The sequence below is a fragment of the Oncorhynchus nerka genome, linkage group LG21, assembly GCF_034236695.1.
Source record: "Oncorhynchus nerka isolate Pitt River linkage group LG21, Oner_Uvic_2.0, whole genome shotgun sequence".
NCBI lineage: Eukaryota > Metazoa > Chordata > Actinopteri > Salmoniformes > Salmonidae > Oncorhynchus > Oncorhynchus nerka.
The window spans coordinates 10,457,432-10,485,007 of NC_088416.1; the positions used below are offsets into that span (position 1 = coordinate 10,457,432).

A 27,576-nucleotide genomic window follows, 5' to 3' on the forward strand; every position below is an offset into this window, starting at 1 on the left:
CCCACATCGAAAAACACCATTCCATTCTTGGGTGTGGAAAACATCAACCTGTGGAGGAATCAACGACTTCGGCGATGTGAACTTTGGGAAATTAAAACCATGAGAAGCGTTTAGAGGAAAAAGCTACTGAACTTAAGAAGCACTCCAGTTGAAGTTTACATGAAAGTGATGTTCTAGAAAAAAAAACCCGGCAACGATAGCCATATTCTGCCGCACCAATTCGCCATATGGTTAGAGCGCGTGCCTCTTTAGTGTGTTCATAGCCCGTTGTGGATTATTATGAGGCGTCATGGCGTGGTGTGACCGTGGGTGTCAGATACTGCTGACCATCGTGGGCGCTTTTTCAGCTTTCAGTCTGATGACAATAGCTATTGGGACCGACTACTGGCTCTATTCTCGGGCGTACATATGTAACGCCACCAATGTCACCACGGACGACATGCAACCCAAGAAAACTAGAGGCGACCTGACGCACTCCGGACTGTGGCGGATTTGTTGTATAGAAGGTACTTTGTCAGCTTTCTGGTCAATTATTTAGAGTTTTTTTTCAATTTGGTTAATATAGGAACATTTCTGATGTATGAATCATTGAGTACTTTGTGTGTTGGGGGCGTTTGGGGAAAAACATAGGTGACAAAACCTTTTCTACACTGAAATAAACTGTCCACGCACAGAGTGAAGTTGTTAAGGGCGTTTGATAGAAGATGGTGTAGGCTACTCCTGCGTGCACGCTCAGTAATTGTGGGAACGTTATACCATTATGTATCCATGTGCGTAATGCAATGTATTAGGACTACGTTATATTTTTGCTTAGGATATGACGTGGCCTCGTTACCATATACTGTACATGCATAATGCACGGCTGTATGGAAATGTGCAATAGAACTAATTCATAGCCTACTCAACCCGTTTATAATCAATGGCTGTTACTTTTAGGAGTGCAAAACTACGAGTTTAACTTCAAACTGTTTAGATGCGCTTCTCCAAACGGAGGTTCTTTGTCCATCCAGTTCAGTGTATGTGATGCTGTTGCTTGGCAACTACACCTAAGCCATTGCTATGGAAACATGAGTGAGATTTAGAAATAGTTATCGGCAAATAGGGTTAACTTTAATCAAATTCAAAGCATGCATGTTTTTCACCAACATGAGATGGAACGAATATGTGAGTTACTTTCTCGTATCAACATAAGACCTAGGTTGGGCTTTGCTAAGAGAGTTGCACAGCAATGAAAGATTCAGTCAACTTCATTTATAATGTCTACCCATTTGAGCCAGGTGCTGGGTATTGTATCTGTCAATACTTCTTAATCAATACGATAAATCTGTTCAGTGGTGTCCTTCGATTTGGTCACATCCAGATGAATATAGCATCTAAATGACATAATGGATGTTGGGTCTCTACTTTTTCCCACCAAAACCTAGTTATTTACTCTTCTCCATTGAAGTAGCCACTAGCCAGCTCTTCCAGATTACTTGAGTCATTGTTAGGCGAAATCAACCACGTTAATAAATATGCAGCCTCAACCAGCTGTAGTGTCGCGATGGGGAAATAATTCTCTAGCGAACTGCAAGCGAACTGAAGTGCACTTGCGTAAATTGGCCTGGGGAAAGATGGAGACTTCCACTTATCATTTTGATGATCAAACCTTGCAATATGAATAGGTAAATATTACTTGTTATTTCTTCTGAAGGTTAGCAAGTGAAGTACAGACACTCACAGAGAGATAGAGAGCGAGAAAGAGGGCGAGAAAAGTCAAGGTTGACAAAAAAATACAATTCTCAATCATTGCCATTCCATGTATGTCCACAGCTAGGCAACATAATGTCAAGTGGCAACATTACCCACAATTCTCTTTCCCTTTCTCAACCCTCTACTTTTCTCCAACCCCTAACATGTATGTAGCGAACTATAAATTACTAAATTGACCTCACACTGCCCATCTCTTTAACGACGTGTTCCAAATGGAAAGCTCTTTATTTAGTGCCTTGTAAAACAAAATGTTCTTAGCTGCGGGAGAGCACAGGGGAGGCTTTTAAGACGCGCACGGAACAACTTGAGTCTTGTTCCCAGCTCGCTTTAAATCAAACAAGAACTCCCACTTAACCAGCGCTTCCCTCCTGTGTCTCTGTGTCGACGGGAGACGAAATGACGCACTTCAAAGAGTGAGAGTGAGCGCGAAAGAGACAGAGTGGGAGGGGTCTTATTTACTTCCTTCTAAGTAGATAAGACACCTGTTGAATGACTGTCATTCTTTCTTTGTGTTTTTGAATGGCTTTTGATTTTGAGTAGCTATTGTTGCTTTCCCGACTGAATAAGAGACTTCTTGATGATAAGGACGATGATGCATGGGTCTTGTTGGGTGTTTTGCTCTGTGAGGTAATTGTTGAATGATGTTTGTAATAAGCAAAGGGGCTTCGTGAGATACTTTTTATAGCTAGCAAAACACATTTTGGGGGTGTTTGTGTACGCAGGTCTACTCGCACACCCGCCAGTCCCCATATGAAAACATTAGTAAAATGTCAAAGAGCTCCTCAGAGATGTAGGCACGAAATGTGCTTCTTGGGCACCAGGAGGAGGTTGCCATGGCAATGCTATGCTGAGTAATAAAGGATGAGCTGTTGTCTCGCAGGCAGACAGACTGAGTTTCCACTAGTTACCACAGGCAAAGTCAAAATTGTCTATATCGTAAAAATTCATGAAAATATTGTTTTTAAAATTTTTGTATTCATTTAAGCTTAGGTTAGGCATAAGGTTAGTAGTGTGGTTATGGTTAGATTTAAAATCGCATTTTAAGAAGAGGCATTTTAGAATTAAGCAGGTGTTTCGAATCCCTTTATCCCGGCAGTCTAGGGGGGATGGTATTGAGACCCTTAACATAACTCATGCAAAGTGTAATAGTGACAAAGTAACGATGAGAACGAATCTGGCATTGTGACAGAATTTACCTTTCGATAATCCGTACATAACCTGGACGTACCATCAGGTTTAGGAACCAGAATGCAAGGAGAACTCCAAGGATTGGAACTTGGCGTAGCCAGGTCATTCTCCAACAAATATTTAACTTCATCCTTCATTATCTTCCTCTTAGAAGCATTGACACGATATGGGTGTTGCTTGATAGGGGCAGCATTTCCAACATTTATGTCATGTTCCAACACATTTGTACGAGTAGGAACGTCATTAAAGAGACATGGAAAACTGCAGTAGCCTCACAATATCGTCGGCCTGTCCGTCCGTTAAATGAACCAGACCTGATTGGATAGACAGCAGCATTTCGGAGTTGGGCAATCTAATGCACTGCTGCTGAGTATTGCGCTACTCCAATCCATCAACAATATGACAGTCCACTATCCTATGATACAGCAGTTCCTTCCTCTGTTTTTGAACTATCTAACTGGTTGATGGGTCGGGTGTGATATGCTTTCAACATGTTAATGTGGCACACACGAGATTGGCGTTTTCAGGAGTTTGAAGCACAATCAGTTTCACTTGTTTCTCTGGTCTGTATTTCATTGAAAAGAAATTGAGCTGACAGTGAAGATCCGTGAACAGGCAATAACACCAGTACTTGGTCACCTGGCTGTAATGGACGAGAAACAGCCTGTTTATCATAGTGTCTTTTCATACTCCTCTGTGAGGAAGACAGAGCTTCCTTTGCGAGAGCACAGGCTTGGTGTAGGCGCTCACGAAAGCGACTAACATAGTCCAACACATTCTCATCTCCTGTACACAACTCTTGGGACAAAAACTGTTCTTTAAGGACTTTCATTGGTCCTCTCACTGTGTGACCAAACACTAGTTCAGCCGGGCTGAACCTTAGGGACTCCTGTACAGTTTCACGAGCAGCAAACAAAACTAGAGGAACTCCCTCATCCCAATCTTTCTCAGATTCCAAACAATATTTACGTAGCATAGACTTCAGTGTCTGATGCCATCTTTCAAGCACACCCTGAGACTCTGGGTGATATGCGCTTGCCACACGGTGAGTAATTGACAAGGATTTTAAACCTGTTTGAAGAGCTTTGATAGGAAATTGGTACCTTGATCACTTTGTGCCACCTTAGGTAACCCAAATGTTGTGAAGAATTTAATTAAGGCTTTACTCACTACCGGGGCTGTAATCCTTCGCAGAGGAATGGCCTCGGGGTATCTTGTTGCCATACACATAATCGTTAACAGAAACTGGCTACCCAATTTTGTCTTCGGTAACGATCCAACACCACATGTTCGAATGGTTCACCTATGACAGGTATTGGACAAAGAGGAGCGGGAGGAATAACCTGATTTGGTTTTCCTGTTATCTGACATTATGTGGCATGTCCGACAGAACTGAGCCACATCTCGTTTTAAACCTGTCGAAGGATCCGATCATAAGTCTTTGAGGGATAACACATATTGTCGAAAGGCTGTCGGAATCACTATTTGGTAAACAGCATTCCAATCTCCGTCCACGTCTACGCTGTCGGAATCACTATTTGGGAAACAGCATTCCAATCTCCGTCCACGTCTACATGGGATGTCCATTTACGCATGAGGAGATTACCATCAATTAAGTACGCCACATTCTTCTTCTTTACCTCTTCCAATGAGACAACACTAGAAAAACATTTAGCAAGCTTGGTGTCAACCTTTTGGTTAGCAATCAGCTGCTCACGAGTGACTGGTAACTGTATTGCATCAGCAATAAGTTCAACATACTTCGATTCTTCCTTGGGCTGTTTGTCAGAGGTGATCAGCTTCCCAGAGGTAGCACACAACCCATCCTCTTGATCAACCTCAGATTTGTCGAACACTGTTCTGTTCAATCACGTCACCCACTTGTTGTGCCTGAGCACGAGTGACAGAACAAGCGGGGAACACATGTGGAAACCTCTGTGCCAGCTCATTGGAGAGAGAGTGGTCACTTTTATCCAACACTTCCAATACGGGTATTACCTTTCCTCCGGCAATATCATTACCCATTATAAAGGTCACACCTTTTACTGGTAACCTAGGACGTACCCCCACTCTGAATATTCCATTGATTAACTCAGAGTGTAATTTCACAAAGTGCAATGGCACTGGGACAAAACCCATTTCAATACCCTGAACTAACACACTGGAACCACAGTATGTATCATCAGATAAGGGCAACACATCAGACAATATAAACGACTGCGCCACACCAGTATCTCTAAGGATTTTAACCGGACGCTGAGACGCTTCGTCATTCGCTAGGGACACAAACCCCCTCGAAAATGAAAGGTTCATAACTGCGGTCGGGGACTGAGACTTGCAAACTGCAGTTACCCTGAGGCACCTGTTTAGTTTCAGACCTCACAACTGTACGAATGAGCCCAACACCTGTTTGCGGCTTGGCACGAAGAGGCATCCCTTGTTTGTGTTTTAGCAGGAAGCAATCATTAATCATATGTCCCACTTTATGGCAATAGAAACAGGGACGCTCATTCTTCTGGCGTGCTTGATATACTACTGCTGGCCGACTAGGGCTAAAAGTAGGCAATTCAGTGGCTCTACTCTCAGTATGAGCCGCAAACACACTCTTGTGCGTCAACACGAACTCGTCTGCCAACACAGATACTTCTGACAGGGAGGATACTTTGTTAGTTTAGGTAAACTACAATGCATTCGGGTAAGCAATTTTTTAACTCTTCCAACAAGATTAATTCCCGGAGAGAGTTGAAATCAGTTACCTTACTAGCAGCATGCCATTTATCAAACAGATTTCCCTTGTCTCTAGCAAATTCCACATAAGTCTTACTAGAAGACTTCCTATGAGACCTAAATCTCTGTCGGTATGCCTCAGGCACAAGCTCATAGGCGCGAAGAACAGTAGCTTTGACCACTTCATAATTCAAACGGTCTTCCAGAGGTAGCGCTGACAAAACCTCTTGGGCTTTACCAGTTCATTTACACTGAAGCAATAGGCACCATACCTCTTCAGGCCATTTCAATGCTACGGCTATACGTTCAAAAACACAAAAATAGGAGTCAACCTCTGAATCTCTGAACAAAGGTACCAAGGCAATCTGCCTACTAATGTCAAAAGTGTTGGAAGCTCCAGTTGATGAGGATGGCTCACTAACAGACACAGCAGGAACGAAGGCTAGCCTCGCTGTCTCTGCCTCCAGTTCCATCTGGCGCATTTTGAACTCTTTGTTCTGTCTACCTCAATTGTACACATCTCCAACTCTTAACTGCCTCTGTTCTCGTTATTTTTATTTTCCTGCCTCAATTTTACACATCTCCAACTGGAGAGTCTCTCACCTAATTTGGGCTCTCTCTTCCGCCTCCAGTTGGAACTGTAGGGGAGAGTGGATCAAAACGGGCCAATGTGGCTGGAGCTTTAGCCTCGCCCTCATTCTCAGACAGGCTTAGAGGAGCAGCAATCTCCCCTACATTGGTAGTAGGCTCAGGCAGCGGTAACACAAGCACCTGCTCTTCCAAAAAAACATTTAACACTAGCTGTTTAACCGCCACCTTAACTACACTCTGCGGAATCGATACAGAATAATGGTCAGCCAAGGTCATTAAATTAACTCTACAACACTTGTCAAAAACCTCCCACGAAGGGTTTTCCAAAAAGGATTTCAAATCAAAAGTAGCCATCTTGCACTACTACCAAACAAGAGCCAACAAATAGCAAACACTAATGCTACATCAGCTATGACACTCAACACTCAACTAGACCACTATAACAACCTGCACAAGCGGCATGGGTGTCAGTAATGACATATCCCGGATGGGTAGTTGGACCCAAGGAAAGAAACAAATATCCAAAATCACCCCTAAGATAGACTAGCCTACTTCAATACAGCTAACTAACTAACCAAAAATACAGTGGGTGGTCCGACCAGTTCTTACTAGTGTATTTAGACAAAGTTTACCTACGGGTAGTGTATGCCCATGGGCGACTTGTCTTGGTACCCCCTTTTCCCACCATTAAACAAACAGTTAAACACCATAACAGAACAATACTCACAGTTGGGGACAAAGTGGCATGTAGGTGCAAAAACAAAAGAGAGATTGAGCTCCAGAGGAACCAACTGAATGGGTTTTTAAACCAAGAGAAAAGGGATGTGATTGGGTAATGGAAACAGGAGGTGTGTCTTATGATTGATGACTGCATGGTGACTGATTGGGGAATGATGATTGCCACCTGTGAGGAGGGGAGAAGGAGAGAAAAGAAATACACACACACAGGATACACACACAGGATACCTGTATCCGTAACAGCAGGGTATATGACTTTTTGGCTGTGGTAACTAGTGATGACTGACAGACGCTCTCCCGCTCTCCCCTACTCACCCGCTTCTTTCTGTTAGCTCTTTCTGCACATCTCCATCAGTTAAAAAAACACTTAGCGCACGGATCCCGCTAGGGGGATCAAATTCAACATCCGGACAACATCCGGTGAAATTGCAGTGCACCAAATTCAAAATAAAAAATCGTAATAGTAAACATTCATGAAAATACAAGTGTCTTACATGGTTCAAAAGCGTACAATCTTGATAATCAAACTCCGTTGTCAGATTTCTAAAAGGCTTTACGGCGAACGCATAGCATTCGATTGTCTGAGGACAGCGCCTCACATTAACATATTTTCCAATCCAGCACAGGCGTCAAATCAAAATAGCGATAAAATAAATCACTTACTTTTGAAGATCTTCCTCTGTTTCTAATCCCAAGGGCCCCAGCTACACAATAAATGGTTGTTTTGTTCGATAAAGTCCTTCTTTATATACCAAAAGCGCTGTTTAGTTGGCGCCATTGAATTCAATAATCCACTCCTTCAACATGCATACAAAGGATTCCAAAAAGTTACCAGCAAAGTTCATACCAACAAGTAAAACAATGTTTTATATTAATCCTCAGGTTGTCTAATATCTAAATAAACGATAATATTTGATACGGAGAATACTATGTTCAATAGCAAAGGAAAAGAACGAAGAACGCGCCCTCATTCACTCGCGCAAAAAGACTACTTTTACCTTGGCGCTCACCTTGGAAAGACTACAAATACTTCTTCACTTAAAAAAACAAAAACAAGCCTAAAACCTTGTGTAAAGACTTTATCTAGTGGAAGCCATAGGAACTGCAATCTGGGAGGCGGAAATTAGATATTTCAATAGCATTGCATTGGATGTCATTGGGAGCTAAAAGAAAATCAATTCTAAATGGATTTTCCTCTGGTTTTTGCCTGCCATATCAGTTCTGTTATACTCGCAGACATTATTTTAACAGAGTGTTTTCTATCCAATTATACCAATGATTTGCATATCCTATCAGTTTACTTTGGGCATGTCAGAGAGGCAGAAATTCAGGAAACTAGACTGCGCTGAGAGGTAAAAAAAAAAAAAAAAAAAAAATTAAAAAGCCTCCCAAGTGGCGCAGCGGTTTAAGGCACTGCATCACAGTGCTTGAGGTGTTACTACAGCCGCAGTTCGATCCCAGGCTGTATCACAGCTGGCTGTGACCGGGAGACCCATGAGGTCCAGGTTAGGGGAGGGTTTGGCCCGCCAGGATTTCCTTGTTCCATCGCGCTCTAGCTACTCCTTGTGTCAGGCTGGGCACCTGCAAGCTGACTTCAGTCACCAGTTGTACAGTGTTTCCTCCGACACATTGATGCGGCTGGCTTCTGGGTTAAGCGAGCAGTGTGTCAAGAAGCAGTGCGACTTGGCAGGGTCATGTTTCGTAAGATGCCTGGCTCTCGACCGTCGCCTATCCCGAGTCCGTACAGGTGTTGCAGCGATGGGACAATTCTAACTACCAATTGGGGAGAAAAATGGGTAAAAGTACAAAAAAATGAAATAAATCAAATCTAGCAGTGATGCGAGCTGGGGTCGGCAGACACTGAGGAATCTTTTGTTGTTACATTTGTTTAATTATTGGAGTGGCTCGCAGTGCGAGTGAAGTGGATACATTGTATCTTTTCATTGTTAGAACCAAGAGCACAGGCCAGTCTGGCTATGAAGCCAACCTGGTCTCAGAGCATTTCGTATATTATTCCTTATGTAAATCCGAAACACTCCATTTAGTATGATATGTTACATTTCGTATGGTATGTTTTCATTTGTGGATATCCATCACCCATTTCGTATGGTATACAAATTTGCCAAAAGGTACAATATGTTACAAATTTGCGTATATATTTATACATGTTACGAATTCTAGCTAGGTGGCTAACATTAGCTAGCTTGCTAACTTAAGCGAGGCTAGGGGTTAGGGTTAAGGTTAAGTTTAGGAGTTAAGGTTAAGGGTAGGGTTAGCTAAATGGTTAAGGTTAGGGGAAGGGTTAGCTAAGAAGTTGCAAAGTAGCTAAAATGTAAGTAGTTGAAAAGTTGCTAATTAGCTAAAATGCAAAAGTTATCCGTGATGACATTTGAACTCGCAACCTTTGGGTTGCTAGACGTTCGCGTTATATGCCCGCCCAACCACCCTACTTTAGTTTTGCCTAAAGTAACTATCTTATGCAACCATACTAAACGTCACATATCATACTAATTTGAGTGTCCCGGATTTAGATTACTTTGTTACGTGTAGTCCATGAGACTAGGCTAGTCACGCAGCCTCAGTGCCATAGAGGGAAAGCGGAGCATATCGACAGTCATGCTTGCACCTTTATGTCGCTGAAAACCCCGTCTCACATTTTATATAATTTCATAAACCATGTTGCAGGCCATATTAAACTACTAATGGGCCACTGATTGTTGTTTTGATAAACTACTTTGTCCAGTCATGTTACCTAGCTAGCTAGCTAAACATCCTGGTAACTTGACCAATAGTCTATGCACAAATGTGGATTGCACAGGAAGAATGGAAAAGGAAAATATAGCCTACTCAAACGAATGTGCTTCAGAAGTAAGATGCCATATGCCTAATATAAATCATTCAAAACTATATCTTAATCAAAAACCTATATTTTTCTGGTGTTCCTTCAATTATTTTCTAAGTTGGGAGCAGTGTGTGTGTGTGTGTGTGTGTGTGTGTGTGTGTGTGTGAACGAGTGAGTGAGACCTTGAGTCCATAATAGATTGAGAGTACTGCCCTGTATCCAACGCTACAGCGTACATCAGAACCAATGCTAATTATATCTCCCTCTAAATCTCCTGGGTAAATCATGACTCTGTATGCTTAGCTGATACGCACGCACATAGACACTTCTATAGGCCGAGCGACACCTCCTTAGGGTTTTGTTAGAACATTGGGCTACAATTCATGTCAAGAGAGAGTGATGTGAGTCTGTGTGTGTAAGAGATAGAGAGGATGTGTGTGTGAGAGAGGGAGTAAGTGAAATGGAGAAGGTGTGTGAGGGAGGTAGAGTAAGTATGTTTGAAATATACAGTGTAAAGTTATCTGAAGAGTAAGTTAAAGATGGTTTCATAGTGTGTTTCTCCCTTACTGCCACAATGATATGCAGATCAATATGCATTTATATTCCAGACCTTACTACATTCCTCCTGCTAAATGACAGGTAGGCCTTTGGATATGAAGAAATCATCTATTTTCTGCAGTAGGGATAGCCTATTCTATACTGAACAAAAATATAAATGCAACATGTAAAGTGTTGGTCCCATGTTTCATGAGCTGAAATAAAAAGATCCCATAAATGTTCCATGCGCACAAAAAGCTTATTTCTCTCAATTTGTGCACACATTTGTTTACATCACTGTTAGTGAGCATTTGTCCTTTGTCAGGATAATCCATCCATGACAGGTGCACAGCATGATCATTACACAGGTGCACCTTGTGCTGGAGACAATAAAAGGCCACTAAAATGTGCAGTTTTGTCACAACAATGCCACAGATGTCTGAAGTTGAGTGAGCGTGCAATTGACATGCTGACTGCAGGAATGTCCACCAGAGCTGTTGCCAGATAATTGAATGTTAATTTCTCTACCATAAGCTGCCTCCAATGTTGTTTTTGAGAATTTGGCAGTACATCCAACCAGCCTCACAACTGCAGACCACGTGTAACCATACCACCCCAGGACCTCCAGTAGACAGGATCATCCAGGGGTGACTCTCTTCCAAGATCGTCTCACCCGGTTGGCTGCCATGCATCCATAGCCAACCGGCTGCCATGCCTAGTTGCTTTAGGGAAGGCCAGGTGCACCGGCGAGAGTACCAAAGGTTGCAGGAGTGTTAGTCCTCTCAGTCTGGTGAGCGTGTTGGTGGGTTGTAGAGTTGTCTTTTCGTAGGTTGCTGAGTAGGTGGGTGGGTGGAAGGGTGTGAGTAGATGTTGTGTTGAAATGTAGGAGGGTTATCACCTCTGTGTGTTTTTGTTGCTCCCTCGGCTGCTAATGACAGAGGAGCACTGCTGTTGCGTCCGTCCCTGGTCGTATAGCTTGTTGAGTAGAGTGTAGAGTGTCTATGTGTTGAAACACAGGAGGGTTGTTACCTCAGTGTGTTTTTTGTTGTTCCCTCGGTGGCTAATGACAAAGGGGCCCTGCTGTTGCATCTAGGGTTGCAATGGGTCGGAAACTTTCCGGTAAATTTCCGGAATTTTGGGGGAAATTTTCCATGTAAAGTTAAACCCGGGAATATGGGAATTTTTGCTTAAATCCATTAAAAAAAGTTTGCTTATAACAGTGAACCTTTTTTTTGTGGGTTAACACATAAGGCAATTCTAGGTATTGTGGTATATTTTGGTTAAACTTTCCCCAATTAAATGGAATTGCAACCCTCTGCATGCATAGTACATTCTTCCATCACATGTACAGCTGATTCTCAAGATCTTGCACACTAATGAGATCCTATTGAGCCCACACTACTACACTGTCTGAGCCAAAGACTACATGTTTTCTGGTAAGTTTTGATTACAATACTGGGTGGAGTGAATATATTTTATATGACATACATGATTTTCTGTTAACTAGTAAATAGTAACCTACAGCAAAGTCTGTTTAAATCATTTCTAACTTGTTAACCATTTCTGCTAGTTAGTTTTTGCTACCATGTGGGTTTTAGCTTGCTTGAGCCTGCTAACTGAGGAGTGTTAATTCACCTGTTTCCATACATGTTTCATTTTAAAACATTTATTTTATAAAGGAGTTGTTTAATCCAACTGCTTAACTTTTTATATGTACATGGAATTGTATATATATTTTTTTTACCATTTATTTTTTCAAATCTTTACAGGAAAATGCCACAGGCACTATCTGATGTGTGGAGACATTTCACTGCAGCTAATGTAAAAGGAAAAGCTGTGTATATTTGTATATACTCTGCCAAATCATATGTGAAGAATGCAACAAAGATGCAGAATCATCTGACCAAGTGCATAAAGGTTCCACAGCGCTCACAACAAGCAACCTCTGACAAAAGTCCCTCTACTTCTATTCGAGGTGAAAATGATGAATCAGACACCTTATCGATAGCAACAGCTCATGGTCCTCCTGGAATCAGAAGTTTTTTTGACTCAATTGAGGAATGTAGTCAGAGAAATGCTGATGAATATCTTGCTCGAGCTGTGTAATCAACTGGTTTACCTCTGATGCTCACAGGCAATGTGTATTGGAAGAGATTTCTGAATGTTCTTCGCCCAGCATACACCCCTCCATCCAGACAACCCCTCCAACCAGACTTTATCTACTCATTTGCTGGATGCAGAGTTCATGTGAAGGTCAAGCAAATCATAGAGAAAGCAGACTGTATTGCAACCATCTCTGATGGGTGGTTGAATGTTCGTGGGCAAGGAATAATGAACTACTATCTCCACCCCTCTACTACTATTCTACAAGAGCACAGACACAAGGGACAACAGACCCACCGGTCTCTACATTGCAGATGAGCTGTCATCAATGACCTTGGACCACAGAAGGTTTTTCCACTGGTGACAGACAATGCTGCGAACATGAAGGCTGCTTGGTCTAAAGTGGAGGAGTCATGCATTGAATCTGCTCCTCAAGGACATCATGGCACTGAAAACAATTAATACACTCTACACGAGAGCCAAGGAAATGGTTAATTGTATGAAGGATCATCAAGTTATAGCAGAAATCTACCTCACCAAGAAAAGTGAGAAGAATAATAACACCACATTGAAGCTGCCCAGCAACACCTGTTGGGTTGGGGTTGTCATGTTGGACAGTCTCCTGGAGGGGAAGGAGTCTCCAAGAAATGGCCATATCACAGTCTGCCGATATGGACAGACCTATCAAGAGGATCCTCCTGGATGATGTATTTTGGGAGAGAGTGGTAAGCAGCCTGAAACTCCTGAAACCTATAGCAGTAGCCATTGCACGGATTGAGGGAGACAATGCCATCCTGTCTGATGTTCAGACTCTGCTTGCAGATGTAAGAGAAGAAATCTGTACTGCCCTGCCCACTTCACTGTTGCTCCAAGCAGAGGAAACTGCAGTTCTGAAATACATCAAAAAGCGTGAAGACTTCTGCCTGAAGCCCATACACGCCACAGCGTACATATTGGACCCCATGTATGCTGGCAAGAGCATCCTGTCTGGTGCAGAGATCAACAAGGTCTATGGTGACATCACTGCTGTGTCTCGCCACCTTGGCCTGGATGAGGGCAAGGTTCTTGGCAGTCTGTCGAAGTACACTTCCAAGCAAGGGCTTTGGGATGGAGATGCAATATGGCAGTCATGCCAACATATCTCATCAGCCACCTGGTGGAAGGGACTTTGTGGATCTGAGGCTCTTTCCCCTGTTGCCTCCATCATCCTCCAAATGCCACCAACATCAGCCACCTCAGAGTGCAACTGGTCCTTGTTTGGAAACACACACACCAAAGCATGCAACAGGCTGACCAATACAAGGGTTGAAAAATTGGTGGCCGTCCGGGGAAATTTGAGGCTTTTTGAGCCTGACAATGAACCATACTCAACAAAGTTGGAAAGTGACAGTGAAGATGAGGCCTCAGTCTGATGTTCAAGAGGTGGACATTGAGGAGGTCCAGGGAGAAGACGTGGAAGCCTGAGAGGAAGACTTTAGTTCCTAGACTATCATTTTACAGATGTATGTTGAAAACGTTTTTGGGAGATGCAATGGATCATTGGGGATCATTCAATATTCCCTTTCTTTTGTTGTTCAGTGAAATCATCCCATGTGAAGAATCAACTCATTTAATTAAAGTTTAATTCGTAACTAAATTGTTTTTTTATTGCTATTGGAAGGATTTAATCATTTGCAATTGTCTCCATATGATATGGTAAATTTATCCAATGCAAAAAACATCTACATTTAAATGGTATTAATATTAATTTGCATATATTTCCGTTAATTCCCATATATTCCCCTTTAATAACCACGGAAAGTTTCCACCTCTGAATATTCCCCAAAATGTGCAACCCTAGTTGCGTACACCCCTGGTCATATAGATTGTTGGGTACAGTGTAGATCTAGTTGAGTTGATATGATGTAGTTGTGGTGTTGTTGGTCCTGTGTGTCTGTCAGAGGCTCGGGCCAAGGTAGGTGTAGGGCCCATGGTCATGGCAACCCTCGTTGTCCGGCGTAGGTGGATAGACTTAAGGTGGAAGGGTCCATGGTCTGTGGCAACTCTTCGCTATTGCCCCTCGTCAGAGACGTGTAGAGGCCCATGGTAGTGGCACCTCTGATGTCTCAGTCCGAGCCTGTGACGTAGTTAAGTCGGTTGTTGTGATGGTTCATGTTGGTTGTAATGAGTTGATGGCTCGGACCAGAAGTTATGTAAGGCCCGTGGTCATGGCAACCCTCAGGGGCGGAGGGTCTTTATCAGATTTTTGGAAGGATCCATGGTCACGGCAGCCCTGTGTCTCATGGCCTGAGCTGTTGTTATGGTTGAATTGTTGGACTGTTCCTGTGAGCTTCGTTGAATTTTTTTTATTCAATCTTTACAAGTCAGTTAAGAACAAATTCTTATTTACAATGACGCCACCCTTTCAGGTGTGGTGTAATCCATGATGGTGTTGTTGGATGGCGTCCTAATGTGTTGAGTGGAATAGGTTGGTTGGGATGACAGAGACGTAGATGGTGACGGGGCGGTGGAAGAGGGGGGTCATAACTGAGTTGGTATTAGGTGGTTCCGCAATTATAGAGAGATTCTTTTGCTGGGTCCATGGGGTGTAGTGTGGATGTCCGGTTGGGTTAACCAATGTTGCTGGATTTAAGGTGTCGTTGTGGTGTGTTCCAGTGCTGTCCTGAGATTGCAGGAGGGCTGACTGTGGGATCGTTGAAGGTGGGGAGGTCGTCTCCGTTAGCTGCGAGCAGGTTGATCGTCCGATCTATCCCTTGTCTGGTTCCAGAGTTACGACTGGGTCTTGGTCTGTAGGGTCCATTTATTCATTGATTATGTGACATTCCGGATATGAGACGTGGTTGCTGGCCGGAAAATGTTTTCGGTGGCCCGTCGGTGCGTCTCCTTTACAGGAGGTAGAGGGTCTGAAGGATCATCGTTGACCAGGTAAAGCATCTGGTTGTCCTTCGTAGCGTCTTCGGGATTCAGAGGTAGACGTAGAAGTGCCTGTGTTCCTCATGCTGGGCATGGAGGTCGTTGAAGTCCTGATCGGTAGGCATGGCATTATCGTTCTTTCGTATCTTTTTTTAAAGTCAGTCTCCTCTAAGTACTTCGACCAAGGGGTGCTGAGACTGAACATGTGTTCTTCTTTTATAGAGGGCAGGGGCGAGGTCTAATAGGTGTAGAGGATTCCTATTGGTGCATGATGTGTTCATGCACTGAGCATGTGAGGTGTATGGCCGATTCGTCCAATCAGAATGCAGTATCCATAGTGGCTAGTTTGGGATGTCAATGTCATCTGGAGATCCGGTGGTATAGGGATCCTGCGTTATTGAGATGGGAGGGCCTGTTCCATTGATTACAATGGTGAAGGCTTGTAATGTTTCTCCATATGGGAAATTGCATTGGAGCGGGTGCCCTTACCTTTTTGGGTGCTGTTTCCATTGCGGACCAATGATCGGTCCAGGAGGTAAATGTAAGAGTGCCACTCCGTGTGATTAAAGTGAGCCCTTGGTGGAGTTCCTGAGGGGTGTAGAAGACCCTCACTGTGTCCTCAAAGATGGTAGTCTAGACCTCTTGGTGTGCCATTGACCTGTGTGTTAGTGTTAGGGAGCGGTGGGCTCATCCTCTATTCTTTTAAGTGCCAATTGCCTGTTCCAAGGCTGGCAGGTCCGGGAGGTGTCAGAGGTAAAGGTATACCCCAGGGGGGTTGGAGCCAGCCCGTGTAGAAGTTTTTCTGAGGTGTTTTGTGGTCCCACCATGTTGAAGTCAGGTGACTAGCTTTCTTTCTCTCTCTCTCTCTCCCATTGACTTGTATGGTGCGTTGGGAGTGGTGGGCTCCGATTATACGATGTTGATTTCGATTTTGGGTGTAGGCCTTTGCTATGCCCAGGGGGGTGTTTGGGGCAGTGGTTTGCCATAGGTGCCCAGACCAGAGGGTCCATTTTGGAAGTGTTTTCAAGGTCTTAGGATGTCTGTAAAGTCAGGCGTGTATGTTATCGATTTCCCATAGACTTCATTGTAAAGGTAGAGAGCGGTGGGCTCTTGTGTTCTGTTGGCCTTGGTTCTTCGTGAGTGTGGGTTAGGGTCCTGGGGCTATAGGGGGTAGATGTATCCTATGTTGGGGTTGGAACCAGCCCAGAGTTTTGTTCCTGTGAGGTGTTTTTCCATTTTTCCAATGCTGTTGAAGTTGGGTGACTGTGTCACCGTTCTCCCATGTAATGTGTTAGAGAGTGGTGCACTCCAGCTGTGTTCTGTTGGTTTTAAATTGGAGTGTGGGCCGCTTTTGGGCCCATGGGATGTCTGGGGCAGTGGCCCACAATGTTGGGGTTGTGCCCAGACCAGGGGGCCTAGTTTGGAGGCGTTTTAGGGGTCTCTCAATCCCTTTCAAGTTGGGTGTCCTGGTCGTAGCTTTCTCATTGATTTCCATTGTGACAGTGGAGACTGTTTGGTGGTTGTTGCTCCAAACTGCAAAATGCTTACGAGCCCCTTCCCAACAATTCAGAGTTTTAAAGTAAGAACATTTGCAAATAATAATATAAATAGTAACACTATAAATAACAATCATTTTGCTATATACAAGGAGTCCTGGTACCGAGTCAATGTGCAGGGGTATTTATTATTTCAACATTTATTTAACTAGGCAGATAAGAACAAAATCTTATTTACAATGACGGCCGTCCAAACCCTAACGACGCTGGGCCAATTGTGCGGCGCCCTATGGGACTCCCAATCACGGCCGGTTGTGATACAGCCTGGAATTGAACCACGCCTCTAGCACTGAGATGCAGTGACTTAGAACACTGTGCCACTTGGGAGCATATTAGGTATTAGGTGGTAGTTGAGGTAATATGTAGATGTAGGTCGGGGTAAACGTGACTATGCAATCAGGATAGATAATAAACAAAGTAGTAGCAGCGTATGTGGAGAGTGTGTTTCGTGTGTGGGTGTGCTTTGTGTGTGTGTCAGTGTGAATGTGTGGGTAGAGTCCAGTGAGTGTGCATAGAGTCAGTGTAAAAAAAGGGTCAATGCCATAGTCCGGGTAGCCATTAAAGTCACTGATTGTCCATAGATTCCACTCACCTGGTGTCCTGAATCAGTTCCTGATTAGAGGGGAAGAATACAAATCTGCACTGTCTTGGAGATACCAATCATAGACATGTAGAATCACCACACACAGACAAATAAACCACTTAAAAGACATGTTTACATTACTATCTTGTCTCATAAATGATTGATATCTGTTTTAGAGTGAATTAAGTCCAAGCGTGAAGTAAGTCCTTGTTCATTCGCACACTTGACTTCCCAACCTCTGGTTGAGGCAGCAATTTCAGTGGAAAGTGAGAAACGTTTCAATATTCATGTCACCGACATGTTTTATTCTCTTAAGAGTGCAAAGAAGATTTTCTTAACCAAGAGTCAAACTCTTTGAATGGAAGATGCCTTGGGGCTGAAGAACATCAGAACTCTTTTATGGGTGTGCAGACTGACTTTCCTGTCCTCAGTTGGTTTCAAATATGGGGGTGAAACTAAGCTTGCTACATCTAGGGGACCGAGATCTACCTAAGTCATCCATAATCTGATATCATTTTACATTTCATTTCACGTGAGAAGTCAGTTAAGCAATGCATGTGACCTTATGGCAGACATTGTTCTCCACAGGGTTCAGGCTAAGCTTGGTCAGCCAGTCCAAGCAGGTTATCAATGTTCATAGATAGTGACTTAAACGGCAATATAAATTTTTTTTTTTTTGACAAATGGCATATCAAATGAAAAGTGTCCAAACAAACACAGAAAAACACTTCCGGGATGGGAGGCTACTCAATTTACCTCTCACTCTACCATTGCCTGTCAATCACTTGTACCTACCTGTAAGCAATGGTTGGAACCGGTTCAGGGAACAGAACAGAAAATAACACATTTGTAGTAACAGAATCAGAACCGGGACAGAACCGTTATTTTAAAAGCATGGAAACCAGGTAATAACGTTATTTTACAGCTTCTAATCCCAAGCCATAAGACTGCATAAGAATCCCAAGACATAAGACTATTAATTTTGGATTTTCTTATTTAGTTCATGTAGTAAATATTTTCTTAACCAACAACGCAGCATTTCACGGTAAGGTCTACATCTGTTGTATTCGGCGCATGTGACAAAGTTTTAAGTTCCGGGCACTTTTTTCAGTCCCACAAAAAAAAAACACAACAAAGCCCTTACTCTGTCACTCAGAAATGGATTCGTGTCTACCTGACCTGGAAATCTTTGCCAATGTGTGTAGTCTACCTGCCCCTCCCCCTCCGAAACTACTGTAGTCTACTGAAGTTGCAAGCGGGATTCAGAAATTAGGGTGAAGTTATTTAATTCTAATGAACTTTTTCAATGCTAGTTAAGGATACTATAGTTATCACGTTTCACATTGGATTTATTAACTACAAAAAGTTTAAGACGTGTTTTTAATTCTGTTGCCACTCTACACACACAGCTTGTTAGCTAGCTAGCTCGCTCTGGTTCAACGTTTAGCCAACTCTCTGAAGTTCATTCATTCAAAGTTCCTCCATAGAAGCTGCTCTTCTGTAGATATAATTATGTGGGCCTAATTCAGATAATGCACAAGAGGCTCCCACGCTGAGGTCTGTCCAACGCTGGTCAGACCAAGCTGACTCCACACTCCAAGACTGCTTCCATCACGTGGACTGGGACATGTTTCGTATTGCGTCAGATGAAAATATTGACGAATACGCTGATTCGGTGTGCGAGTTCATTAGAACGTGCGTCGAAGATGTCGTTCCCATAGCAACGATAAAAACATTCCCAAACCAGAAACCGTGGATTGATGGCAGCATTCGCGTGAAACTGAAAGCGCGAACCACTGCTTTTAATCAGGGCAAGGTGTCTGGTAACATGTCCGAATATAAACAATGCAGCTATTCCCTCCGCAAGGCTATTAAACAAGCTAAGCGTCAGTACAGAGACAAAGTGGAATCTCAATTCAATGGCTCAGACACAAGAGGCATGTGGCAGGGTCTACAGTCAATCACGGACTACAAGAAGAAACCCAGCCCAGTCACGGACCAGGATGTCTTGCTCCCAGGCAGACTAAATAACTTTTTGCCCGCTTTGAGGACAATACAGTGCCACTGACACGGCCTGCAACGAAAACATGCGGTCTCTCCTTCACTGCAGCCGAGGTGAGTAAGACGTTTAAACGTGTTAACCCTCGCAAGGCTGCAGGCCCAGACGGCATCCCCAGCCGCGCCCTCAGAGCATGCGCAGACCAGCTGGCCGGTGTGTTTACGGACATATTCAATCAATCCCTATACCAGTCTGCTGTTCCCACATGCTTCAAGAGGGCCACCATTGTTCCTGTTCCCAAGAAAGCTAAGGTAACTGAGCTAAACGACTACCGCCCGTAGCACTCACTTCCGTCATCGTGAAGTGCTTTGAGAGACTAGTCAAGGACCATATCACCTCCACCCTACCTGACACCCTAGACCCACTCCAATTTGCTTACCGCCCAAATAGGTCCACAGACGATGCAATCTCAACCACACTGCACACTGCCCTAACCCACCTGGACAAGAGGAATACCTATGTGAGAATGCTGTTCATCGACTACAGCTCGGCATTCAACACCATAGTACCCTCCAAGCTCGTCATCAAGCTCGAGACCCTGGGTCTCGACCCCGCCCTGTGCAACTGGGTACTGGACTTCCTGACGGGCCGCCCCAGGTGGTGAGGGTAGGCAACAACATCTCCTCCCCGCTGATCATCAACACGGGGCCCCACAAGGGTGCGTTCTGAGCCCTCTCCTGTACTCCCTGTTCACCCACGACTGCGTGGCCACGCACGCCTCCAACTCAATCATCAAGTTTGCGGACGACACAACAGTGGTAGGCTTGATTACCAACAACGACGAGACGGCCTACAGGGAGGAGGTGAGGGCCCTCGGAGTGTGGTGTCAGGAAAATAACCTCACACTCAACGTCAACAAAACTAAGGAGATGATTGTGGACTTCAGGAAACAGCAGAGGGAACACCCCCTATCCACATCGATGGAACAGTAGTGGAGAGGGTAGCAAGTTTTAAGTTCCTCGGCATACACATCACAGACAAACTGAATTGGTCCACTCACACTGACAGCGTCGTGAAGAAGGCGCAGCAGCGCCTCTTCAACCTCAGGAGGCTGAAGAAATTTGGCTTGTCACCAAAAGCACTCACAAACTTCTACAGATGCACAATCGAGAGCATCCTGGCGGGCTGTATCACCGCCTGGTACGGCAACTGCTCCGCCCTCAACCGTAAGGCTCTCCAGAGGGTAGTGAGGTCTGCACAACGCATCACCGGGGGCAAACTACCTGCCCTCCAGGACACCTACACCACCCGATGTTACAGGAAGGCCATAAAGATCATCAAGGACATCAACCACCCGAACCACTGCCTGTTCACCCCGCTATCATCCAGAAGGCGAGGTCAGTACAGGTGCATCAAAGCTGGGACCGAGAGACTGAAAAACAGCTTCTATCTCAAGGCCATCAGACTGTTAAACAGCCACCACTAACATTGAGTGGCTGCTGCTAACACACTGTCATTGACACTGACCCAACTCCAGCCACTTTAATAATGGGAATTGATGGGAAATGATGTAAATATATCACTAGCCACTTTAAACAATGCTACCTTATATAATGTTACTTACCCTACATTATTCATCTCATATGCATACATATATACTGTACTCTACATCATCGACTGCATCCTTATGTAATACATGTATCACTAGCCACTTTAACTATGCCACTTTGTTTACTTTGTCTACATACTCATCTCATATGTATATACTGTACTCGATACCATCTACTGTATGCTGCTCTGTACCATCACTCATTCATATATCCTTATGTACATATTCCTTATCCCCTTACACTGTGTATAAGACAGTAGTTTTGGAATTGTTAGTTAGATTACTTGTTGGTTATCACTGCATTGTCGGAACTAGAAGCACAAGCATTTCGCTACACTCGCATTAACATCTGCTAACCATGTGTATGTGACAAATAAAATTTGATTTGATTTGATTTGAATAATGCCCAGCTCTTCAAGCCAAGCCTCCTCCAACATCTCTCGCTCTTTACACCATACACAACATTTCTGTCGCATCTTGAGCCCTACAGTTGTCTGACCATCGCACATGTAAACAACTATAGATTGCCCACTCCATAGCAAGCCGCTCTATCCGCACTGATTGGTGAATTATTTGAATGTTGAACTAAATGTAAACATTTCAGAGGTTTAAAAAGGAATAGAATGGAACAATATAGCGGCAGGTGGCCTAGTGGTTAGAGCATTGGGCCAGTAACCGAAAGGTTGCTAGATCGAATCCCTGAGCTGATAAGGTAAAAAGCTGTAGTTCTGCCCCTGAACAAGGGCAGTTAGCCTAGAAACAGTGGGTTGTCATTGTAAATAAGAATTTGTTCTTACTGACTTGCCTAGTTAAATAAATGTAAAAATATATATATATATATATATAAACCATAACTTTTTTGGTTCAAATCTTTATTTTGCAGGTTAGAACAGTGGAACAGAACGAAAAAAATATATATGGTTCTGTTCAGAACTAAATGATTGGAAAATCATTTTGGTTCCAACTCCTACCTGTGATCAAAATTACCTAGCCTGGCCGCCGCTGCCCCTAGTGGTGGGATGTGTATATTGAAAATGGACTGTCTAACTGTGGTACACTAACCACTAGAATACATAATTTCCTAGCAGTGGTAGAAAATGTCTCTTGCAGATTGAGAATCCTTTTAAATAAATAATTCATAGGTTAAATTATTTGTTTCGTATGAAAATCAGTGGGGAAACAAAATAATCAGCATTATAATAGGCATCTCTTCTTTGGCAATCAATTTGTATTGTCATTTTTAATTATGACAATTAAGCAACCCCAATGTACGGCAAATCTGCAACCTCTAATCTCTTTACTTAGTGAGTGCCTTTACAGGTCAACACAGAAGTGCATTGAGTATTGGGAACCATTTTAGCTTCACTTCCACTGTGACATGTCATGAGGCATAATATATTTTTCTAACGAACAGACATGGTTGATGTACAGCCATTATTGAATTAGTATAGTGTTGTCTCAACGCTCACTTACCTGCTACTCCCCCAATGGACATGATTTCTCCTTCTGCTCCCCTGCATGTTGGAGCTCGAAGCCTAAGATTTTCGCTGTATCCTGCAATAGCACCTGCAACTCTGACTATTAAACAATATGAACCATGCTCAATTGGAGTTAACACATATATACAGTACCAGTCAAAAGTTTGGAAACACCTACTCATTCAAGGGTTTTTCTTTATTTTATTTTTTACTATTTTCCACATTGTAGAATAGTAGTGAAGATAAAACTATGAAATAACACATATGGAATCATGTAGTAACCCAAAAAGTTTTCAACAAATCAAAATATATTTATATTCTTCAAAGTAGCCACCCTTTGCCTGGATGACAGCTTTGCACACGCTTGACTTTCTCTCAACCAGCTTCACCTGGAATGCTTTTCCAACGGTCTTGAAGGAGTTCCCACATATGCTGAGCACTTTTTGGCTGCTTTTCCTTCACTCCGCGGTCCAACTCATCCCAAACAACTCAATTGGGTTGAGGTCGGGGGATTGTGGAGGCCAGGTCATCTGATGCAGCACTCCATCACTCTCCTTCTTGGTCAAATATCCCTTACACAGCCTGGGGGTGTGTTTTGGGTCATTGTCCTGTTGAAAAAGAAATGATAGTCCCATTACGCGCAAACCAGATGGGATAGCGTATCGCTGCAGAATGCTGTGATAACCATGCTGGTTAAGTGTGCCTTGATTTCTAAACAAATCACTGACAGTGTCACCAGCAAAGCACCATCACACCTCCTCCACACATGCAAAGATCATCTCTTCATTTACTCTTCATCTCAAGACACGGGGGTTGGAACCAAAAATCTCACATTTGGACTTTCCACTGGTCTAATGTCCATTGCTCAGGTTTCTTGGCCAAAGCAAGTCTCTTCTTTTTATTGGTGTCCTTTAGTAGTGCTTTCTTTGCTGCAATTTGACCATGAAGGCCTGATTCACAGTCTCCTCTGAACAGTTGATGTTGAGATGTCTCTATTACTTGAACTCTGTGAAGCATTTATTTGGGCTGCAATTTTTAGGGCTGGTAAACTCTAATGAACTTATCCTTTGCTGCAGAGGTAACTCTGGGTCTTCCTTTCCTGTGGCGGTCTTCATGTTTCATCATAGCGTTTGATGGTTTTTGCGACTGCACTTGAAGAAACTTCAAACAAATTTTCCGCACTGACTGACTGACCTTCATGTCTTAAAGTAATGATGGACTGTCTTTTCTCTTTGCTTATTTGAGCTGTTCTTGCCACAATATGGATTTGGTCTTGGTACTGTATGAAAATCATTAGCCGTGTTTCAAATGTCCACTAAACTGCATGAGCTAGAATCAACTTCTCGACCCTTCTGTCTGAAGTGTGCACTCTTTTATAACAGACTTTCTGTGGTTCTTTTGACTCCACAGGAATCAACAAAGGAAGCTGTCTTCGGATCAATCACTTCCCAGAAGATAACAACTACGACACAGACAGCTCGGAATACATCTTACGTAAGTGCTTGTCTCCTGCCACCACATCCAGATGTCTGTTCATCCTTTATCATCGTGTGTAAAGCACACAATGCCCATAGATACTCAATGGTAGCCAGTGGTCAAGGGGTGCTTTATCTGTCATAACTCCCTTGGCCCTGGCCCATAACAGCATGATGTCATGGCAGTAATTGGAGCTATGGAGAGAGAGACAGATGGCGTAAGTGCTGGGTTTATATAGAGCCGTCAGTGGGGAAAAAAGTACAGAGTTTTCATACTTGGAGTAAAGTAAAGCTAACGTTGTAAACATGCTAACCATCCTAACTGCTGTGTACTATACAGGTATAGTGCGGGCCTCCAGCCTCTTCCCCATCCTGAGCAACATCTTGTTGTTGCTGGGAGGACTGTGTGTCGGGGCTGGGAGGATCTACAGCAGTAAGAACAACATCCTGCTCAGCGCCGGCATCCTGTTTGTGGCTGCAGGTAGGTGACGTCACACAGCTATTCAAAACATTGCAATGGCGGCGATTCCTTGCATATCTAGCATTGCCTTGGAGTATACATTACCCACATATTGATGTTTACATATACTGTATATACTTTTGAAAACACTAAGCTACTGTATGGGCAAGGCCCTACATTTCTACCTCTTTCTCGATGTATCTCCTCAGGTCTAAGCAACATCATCGGCATCATCGTCTACATCTCCAGTAATGCCGGTGACCCTAGCGACAAGAAGGACGAGGACAATAAGGGTAGCTATGGATACGGCTGGTCTTTCTACTTCGGAGCGCTGTCCTTCATCGTGGCGGAGTCCGTTGGCGTTCTCGCTGTCAACATCTACATCGAGAAGAACAAGGAGACGCGGTGCCGGGCGAGGCGGGAGTTCATCAAGACCACCTCTTCCACCTCGCCCTACTCCCGTATCCCTAGTTACCGTTACCGGCGGCGACGTTCCAGTTCCCGCTCCACCGACCCATCCCGAGAGACCTCACCCGTCGGGGTTAAGATGGGAGGAGGAGGGGGAGCAGGCATAGGAAGTGGAGCAAGCTTTGGGATGCCCATGGGTGGTATCTCCATGTACGCCCTCAGTAGGGACACTATGAAAAGTGGGATAGCTGGGTACTGTAGTCCAGAGCGTGACTCAAGCTTCCTGCAGGTCCACAACTGCTTCCAGAAAGATCTGAAGGAGGGTGTCAACAGGAGAACGACTCCCGTATGAGGGTTGGAATGCATCTCTGAACTTGGTAGGATACAGGAGACTTCACTAAACTGTAAAGGAAACACTTGGACAGCACATGATCCAGGATCATTGTTGCAACTACAATACACAGACTATCTTCCATGTTGAAAGGTCATAGTTCATATGATGGAGTGTGCTTTTTTTTTGTTATAACAAATTGCCGTCCGTCTTCGTTTGAATGTGGAGGAGAAATGGAAAAGGAATATTTCGAAAACCTTTGGTAAAGCTACTATAAGTCCATTTACAAAGACTACAGAAACCCAGACCTTTAGTAGCAATGCTTCTGTGATACACCATAAGAAAAGTATGTGTTTTGCATTTCCCTCAACAAATGGTAGTCATATCTTGTTGTTTTGATGTTGTCAAGTGATAACTCACTGGAGGGGTTTGATTTTGCCATTGTAACTGGTGCTATACACTTTCAACACACTTTGAATATTCTGATTACACTCTTAGAAGAAAGGGTTCCAAAATAGTTTTGTGCTGTAGGAGAACCCTTTTTGCTTTGGGTTCCATGTAGAACCCCATGTAGAAGGGGTTCTATACTGAACAAAAATATAAACGCAACCTGTAAAGTGTTAATGGAATAAAAGATCCCAGAAATGTTACATATGCACAAAAATCTTATTTCTCTAAAATGTTGTGCACAAATATGTTTACATCCCTATTGGTGAACATTTCTCCTTTGCCAAGATAATCCCAAAATAATCCATCCACCTGACAGGTGCATATGAAGAAGCTGATTAAACAGCATGATCATTACACAGGCACACCTTGTGCTGGGGACAATAAAAGACCACTCTAAAATGTGCAGTTTTGTCAAACAACACAATGCCACAGATGTCTCAAGTTTCGAGGGAGCATCCCATTGGCATGCTGACTGCAGGAATGTTCCCCAGAGCTGTTGCCAGAAAATTGAATGATAATTTCTCTACCATAAGCCACCTCCAATGTTGTTTTAGAGAATTTGGCAGTACATCCACCTGGCCTCATAACTGCAGACCACATCTAACCTCGCCAGCCCCTGACCTCCACATCCGGCTTCTTCACCTGCGGGATCGTCTAAGACCAGCCATCCAGACAGCTGATGAAACAGAGTATTTCTGTCTGTAATAAAGCCCTTTTATGGGGAAAAACGAATTATAATTGGCTAGGTCTGGCTCCCCAGTGGTTGGGCCTATACCCTCCCCGGCCAACCCATGCCTGTGCCCCAGTCATGTGAAATCCATAGATTAGGGCCTAATGAATTCATTTAAAATCACCGATTTCCTGACATGAACTGTAACTCAGTAAAATCATTGAAATTGTTGCATTTTGCATTTATATTTTTGTTCAGTGTACATAAAACCCTCAAAAGGTTCTACCTAGAACTAAAAAGGGTTATTCAAAGGGTTCACATTTGGTGACAGCTGAAGAACCCTTTTCAGTCCTAGATAGCAAATCTTCTAAAACCTGGGAATTTTGGTAAACTTTTTTTTGTACATTTTGTAACTCTAATCCTTCTCACTTACTGTCATGTGATCCTCATCTATCTATCTATCCTCTGTGGTCTTTGTATTGGCGGGAACTGGTGTACCTGTACGCTTCGTATGTTTGTACTATGATCTGACCCACTGCCATACTCTTACTATTAGTAAATATCCAAATACAAACCTGTTGTAGATTGAAAATAAGTAAGGGGGATGTATGGAAATACTGAACTCATTTTCATGAATAACATTCCAATCAATATAAATACGTAGATTTATTTCAATCAAATGGACATTGTCTTTATTGAGTGTTATATATTATTTTCGATTTTGCTCAGGGAAGCTGTATTGATATCAACTAATTTACACCTTTATGAAGAATTACCTATTAGGTATTTTACGTAAAAGCATTTATGCTGTTATATCTTGTCTAATGCCATAAAGACTGTCATCAGTGTCCGAAAATAGAGGTGAGATCACACTGTAGGCTATGTCTTGTTGTTTATGAATCTACTTTTTAAATCATGTACTTCTGTGGAGGACTGTGTGTATGGCAAACTCCATGTAGAAGTTGCCCGTAGGCACAGATCTAGCATCAGCTTACCAAAATCCTAACCTTAACCATGAGGGGATAAAATGCTAAACTTACCTTGGATCAGCATCTTGAGAAAATGTCATTCCCTTATGTGTTGGAAAACTAAAGTCTTGTTCACATTAGCAGTTTGAAGTGACTCAAATCTTCCAAAAATGGCATATCCTTGAATGTGCTATTTTT

At 43.3% G+C, this 27,576-nt stretch overlaps 1 protein-coding gene across 1 annotated transcript; it reads left to right on the top strand.

Moving 5' to 3' along the window:
* LOC115103569 (voltage-dependent calcium channel gamma-4 subunit-like) lies at positions 1-27,069 on the top strand. The gene is made up of 4 exons (XM_029624409.2): positions 1-506; positions 24,027-24,110; positions 24,432-24,572; positions 24,761-27,069. Exons 1-4 carry the CDS (start codon positions 290-292, stop codon positions 25,309-25,311), a joined length of 993 nt encoding a protein of 330 aa, XP_029480269.1. The 5' UTR covers positions 1-289; the 3' UTR covers positions 25,312-27,069.
* Positions 27,070-27,576: the final 507 nt, after the last annotated feature.

Bases quoted from the DNA above. Each gene is read 5' to 3' on its own strand.
- LOC115103569 (XM_029624409.2), top strand. From the start codon at position 290: ATGGCGTGGTGTGACCGTGGGTGTCAGATACTGCTGACCATCGTGGGC. The intron at 507-24,026 runs GTACTTTGTCAG...TTGACTCCACAG, and splicing joins GCGGATTTGTTGTATAGAAG to GAATCAACAAAGGAAGCTGT. The intron at 24,573-24,760 runs GTAGGTGACGTC...GTATCTCCTCAG, and splicing joins CATCCTGTTTGTGGCTGCAG to GTCTAAGCAACATCATCGGC.